The sequence below is a fragment of the Sesamum indicum genome, linkage group LG14 (assembly GCF_000512975.1).
Source record: "Sesamum indicum cultivar Zhongzhi No. 13 linkage group LG14, S_indicum_v1.0, whole genome shotgun sequence".
In the NCBI taxonomy this organism is placed as follows: domain Eukaryota; kingdom Viridiplantae; phylum Streptophyta; class Magnoliopsida; order Lamiales; family Pedaliaceae; genus Sesamum; species Sesamum indicum.
The window spans coordinates 3,788,606-3,794,605 of record NC_026158.1 but is presented as its reverse complement, the minus strand read 5'-3'; the positions used below and the strand labels follow the sequence as shown (position 1 = coordinate 3,794,605).

The 6,000-nt window shown below is 33.2% G+C and overlaps 1 protein-coding gene across 1 annotated transcript; it reads right to left on the bottom strand.

The window, feature by feature from the left end:
• Positions 1,155–2,299, bottom strand: LOC105176908 (40S ribosomal protein S28-2). The gene is made up of 2 exons (XM_011099855.2): positions 2,183–2,299; positions 1,155–1,581 (listed from the first exon to the last, which is right to left on the bottom strand). Exon 2 carries the CDS (start codon positions 1,578–1,580, stop codon positions 1,383–1,385), a length of 198 nt encoding a protein of 65 aa, XP_011098157.1. The 5' UTR covers position 1,581; positions 2,183–2,299; the 3' UTR covers positions 1,155–1,382.

The following is a 6,000-nucleotide window of genomic DNA, read 5'->3' as shown; positions in this document are numbered from 1 at the left end:
AATAATTTTGTCCAGGGGCTTCCTGCTTTATCCAGGACCTGCATTTGTTGATAATTAACCCTTTTGCGAGAAAAGTGACTGATATTCAAATAAATTATCATTCATATTCCAGGTCCTGTTTGCTAGTTTATGGTTATTACAGTAGGTATACTACAAACCTGATGAATTGGTTGATCATAGTCTTTTGGGTTCAGAAAGTTTGTTACTCCAAAATCCTTTCCTGCACAGTTAATGAGCAAAATGACCATCCTAGAATATCTTCTAAGCCAATATCAAAGCATAACGATCCAGTGCCTTTTTCACTTGTCTGGATTTGTGGACGACGTTTAAACAAGTAGCAAAACTATTTGAATTGCAACAAGGCACACAGACATGTAGGAGAACACCCAAAGAATTAGGATATAAAATTTTTCGTGTCAAATTCAATTTGCTTTTATCAAACCTTTCATGTATGTCGAATCCCTCCTACCACTGTATTTTCATCGTGCTCAACACTTAAAAACAATTCCAATGTGTTGGATAACAGATTATAGATAGCTCGTATCAAAATATATGATGTATTAGAAAATCAATAGTATTGGACCCAATAAAAGAAATAGTTTACGAGGTCGAACCCCCCCTCCCCCCCCCACCACTTGGGCGTCTAAGTTATGGGCTAATTCAAAGGCAGGAATGGCTCAACAGAGAACTCAATCATTAGTATCAGAACACTGCCATGAAATACATACACACAAAAGATGCACTTGAATTAGATATAAGTTCCTAAAATTAGAAAAGGAACAGAGATCAATTAGCAACTGAATGAAGTTAGCAAGTACTATCTACAATGTTTTCTTCTCTAGTTTCCATTAACAATCAAGACTGATAGAGTCAAGCTGCAGTTCTTGGTACAGAACCTTGGGCTACCAATCAAATCTGAACCTAGCAAAATCCTAGAATTTGATTTTGGTACGACTATATACTCGAATTAAATAAAAACAAAGCAAGAGAAGAATGAACTACCAATAAGAAGTAATCTTAAAGGATGCAGGCAGAGATGTAGGACAAGTGTTGCACAAAAATATGGGCATTTTACCCAAGACCTCCCGCTTTAAGATTGGAACTGGTCATAATACCAACTGCTTGAAAAAAAATAATAATCACAACCAAATCAGTCAAATAGAAGGATGGTTGCAGCCTTGAAGATTCCGCCACCAGAATTACTCAATCATTTAAACAAACATATGAAGATTAAACATGGGGCATCAATGTCAACAAGAAACAAACAGCAGCCATTCTCAAGTCAAAATCTTGTTATCCATCCTCAAAAGGGAGATCCACATAAACCTTACATCGAATTGCTTGTATTAAACTAACAAAAAGTAAGGGAAACACTGAGCCCATCAGCGCAACCTCCTAGCCTCTCTCTCAGACTCGAGCAAGGTGAGAATATCACCCTCCCTAACAGGTCCCTTGACATTTCTCATAATGAAACGGTTCTGATCATCGATAAATTTGACTCTGACCTGGGTGACTTGGCCACGAGACCCAGTCCTGCCCATAACCTTAACCACTACTGCATGCTTGATTTGTGAATCCATTCTGCATAAAGAGAGTATGAGGGACAAGCTGTCGTGGTAATAACACTAAGCTAAGTAAATTCAGAAAGAACATTTCACTTGTGCTTCAAGAAATAAGGACTATCCAACAAGTAAAAACACAAGAGACAAGACAAGACTCAATAATGTAAAGCTAAATACATTTAATTGAAATTCATATACTTCAATGCAGATAAACACTGACAAAGTCATGACGCAAAGAGATACTGAATAAAACTCAGCATGATTTAAGGATGAAAAAAACAGGCAGTTTGAAAGGTAATTTATATAAAGACGCAACATATTGGCAGGGGCACAGTAGTAGGGTTTTAATCATTATTTTCACGCAAAATCAACAACAATAACAAATAACATAAACTAAACATTTAAAACAAAAATCAGCAAAAAGAGAGAGAATTTCAGAATCTAAACTCCATAAAACATACGATTGAGGTCTGAATCCAGTAAACACAAACAACAAGGAAATAGGAAGCAACCATAAATCAGCTACGCAGACAAAACACATAAACCACACCATCAAATAGATAGAAGAAATAAAAGAGTTTTGAACACTTGGAAGAGGCGTTGCGAGATTGAGAGCGAACCTGATGTGAAGAGCGCAGAGCGAAGGGAGAAACAAGAGGAGCGACGGCACTCGGAATTCAGATGTGTACAAAAGGTTGAGGTTTTTGTTTATATAGCACTAGGGATGGGATGGGAATTACAATTACAATTGCACCCACGTCCAATACAACAAATTACACTTTTACTTGGAAGCTAACAAATTGCAATTGTACCCACATCATCATCAATTATGTTTAGATTTTTTAAAAAAATATAAAATTATGTTTAAAAAAAAAAGTACGCTTATATCTTTTTCAAAAAATTTCGTTTACGCTTGACCCCATCCGTTAAAATTTGGATATAATATATTGACGACAATAAAAAATTTACATAAAATTTTTAATTTTACTCTTATTTATTTATTTTTATATATTTTTATATTTATTAGGAGAAATGTAATATATATAATAAAATATTATTCTCAAATTACAACCATTAGACAAAACATAGTAGTTTAAGAATGAAAATCAGTCACTTTTCTTTCTCTGAAAACTTTTTTCACTTCCTACATAGGAAGTGAGATGAATGTCGTTGTTGCATATATTTTTTAGAGGCTAAATGAAGTACTTGAATAAAACTTTTTTAAGAAATAGATGCAATAATGATGTTAACCCATCTTCATGTATAAAAAACTTAAAAAAAACACTAAAAAATGACCAACTTTTTCATTCATGGATCTATAGCTTCTCTCTATTCAATGGCTATAACTTGATAGGTGGTCTTTGACAAATGAACTTATGTGATAGGTGTTCCATTAACTGTTATGGAAAAGGATTTGATTTTGATAACCAAAATATCAAGCACTAGCATGTAAGCTAAAATATTCATCTACATCTGAATGAAAATAGAAAACATATCACTATATATTTTGTCATTAGATTATCACGTACGTTTAGAACATTATATATGATGCAATTTGAATGGATAGATAAACAAAATCAAACTAGCTGAAGATAAGAACATAGATAATTGTTCTGCAATTGTGTTATTAAATGCTATTCTTGAAGCTTATAGTGATGTAAAATGTGCTATAAAATATGGTAGGAATAATGTAATTTAGACACTGTAATTAGTGGCTTAAAGAATGAAGAAATGGATCTGAAAATCAATATTGTTAATCAAACGCTAAATGAAGTTAACCATGTTAAGGAAAGAACCAAGTATAGACATAAATATATGAATAGAAGTCATAGTAGGTCAAAATCTAGAAATAGGGATGAAAAATATTGCGATAAAGGATGTTATAATTGTGGGGAAAAATGATATTTTGTTAAAAATTGTAAAAAACACAAAAGAGATTACAAGAATAAAGAAGATAATGAAATTACTAAAGAATTCTATGAAGAAGTATTTATTAATGATGTTTAGAATTCTTTGGTTTTCTAACCTATATTTGTGAAAGTGTATTTTTTTATGTTTTGCAGGTACAATCTAGGCGTTTTGGCAATAATGATTGTCAGATCCGGCCCTTGGACTAGGTTCCCTCTTTTGGATTCTGGTCCAAGGTAGAGGATGTTTGGTAAATTTGGACCAGGACCGAATTGATAGGCCCAAGCCCACAGCCACCGAATCCACCATCTGGAAGGCTAGCCCAACCATGCTGTCTTGACCCATTGTTGATCCAGCCCACTCATTGCCCTGCCAATCTACCCAACCTAACTCCCTTTGTTTCTTATTTCCCCTCATTCTGCAGATATATCCATAAATCTCCTCGCTCTCTCTCACCTCCCCGTGCTCCATCTCCCTTTTCTTTGTTTAATCCTCGCCATCGTCTTCCCTCCTCGATTTCTACCTTTGCAGCCCTTCTCTCTCACCGCATCAATGGCTCCTCTCTAAAAATATTTCTCAATTGCTTCTAGTGAAGAGAACAGACAGAACACAAACCTTCTCCCCTTTCTCCTATTATGCTAATAGTGTTCTTCATGAACTATTTTCTAAGTGGAAACCTTAATGGTTGTTCAAGGTTTATGTGACTGAGGCTGTTTTGAGTGATTGAAGCCTTGGTGGCTGCTTGAGTAGTTGAAGCCTTAATGGCTATTTTTGATATAGCAATTGGTGTGTGGTTGCCAGCCTAAGTGGTTGTGCGTTATCCCCCTACTAGATCTGACTCACTGAGCCATTATCTCTCTCTCTTTTTTTTTTTGTTTTTGTTTCGAATTTACTGTCGATATTATTTTGTTATTGTATCTATCAGATCTATAATTATCTTGTTCATGTTTGTTGTAATATTAGCCTGTATTAAAGGTTTTTCAGAACCCACAATTCATTTGTAATAGTTGGATTAGGGTTTTTATCCTTTGGGCTCATCGCTAGTGGATAAATCCTCAGTAGTGGTATGAGGGCCTTCGGGTTCTGTTTTTGATGCTGGTAAAATCGTTTTAATTTTTCTTTATTATTATTTTTACTGCAAAATAACTTTCTATGCGAAGAAAAATAGCTTAGTAAAACTCTCTAAAAGATTTCATATTTTTTCTGAGTTATGTGGATATTTCTGTTGTGTGCGATCTATTTTTGTTTAGTGCTTGTTTCAAAAAATCTATGATATTTTCTGGAAATTTTTCTGAAAATTATTTTCTGAAAATTATTTCTGCAAAATATATGTTTAAAACCTTCCCGTATTTTAAAAGTCGGCTAAAAACTCCTTTCTATTTTAAAAAAATGCTACCCCCCCCCCCCGGTGTTTTGTAAACTAAGCTCAATTGCCCTCTCTCCGTTAAATCCAACTAATGATGTTAATTTTTTTTTAATAAAATGACTGTTATACTCTTACTTAATATATATTATTTTTTATTTTAATGACCGTTGTAACTTCTTTGATCAAATATTGATCATTAAATTTAATCAATTAATCTCAATCGTTAGATTTTAAAAAAATAAAAGGTCTATATTCAACAAACTATTCAACCACCCCCTTTTACCCCCCATTGCCCCCTCCCCCCACCCCACCACCATCTTCGTAGGCAGCGTGGATTCTTAAAATCATCGTATGCCCCCAAATAGTTTATCAAAATGAGTACGACCAGTCTCATTAGAATCATCTTGAAAAGACGAGTCTAATGGTGGTGGTCTGAGACCGAGATTCGATCGGATGGAGAAGAATCAATGGCAAATATGTTTGGTAGTCATGGCTTGAGTCCACTCTCTTCGATTGACGAAAACTTAAATTGAAGGTATGCAAATGTTTGTCTTGAAGAGAGGATTCGAACGGTACAATTGACCGTCGAAAACTCGTCCGAACGGCGCCGAAAACTTAGAAACGAAAATCACTCAGTTTTTTCTTTTTAATTTTTAATTAATTTTAATTATAATAATTAAAATATATTTTAGTTAATTAAGAACATTTTAAATAATTATTGTAATTAAATATATATTTAATTGATTAAAAATAATTTTAAAATTTAACCATTAGCAATTATAAAATTATTTGAATTTAAATATAATATAATTTAATATTTACTATTAAATAAATTAAATATAATTTGATATTTTAATTTAAATCATAAAAAAATACAAAAATAAAAAAATTGGTATTTTAGTAAAAACACCTAAGAAAAAGGTCAAAAACAGTTAAAAAATACCCCACACGTACAAAAAGCTCGTGTAATGCACCTTCCATTAATTACTAAAGGACGGGGTGTTTGTTGCTGAGTTTTACAAAACACAAGGGGCTTTTAGCCTATTTTTAATATAGAAGGGGTTTTTAGCCGACTTTTTAAAACACATGAGAATTTTATGCTTTGTCCTATAATTTACAACCTTTTGATCGAAAATTTTATATTTCTAATTAGCAACAAAAGAT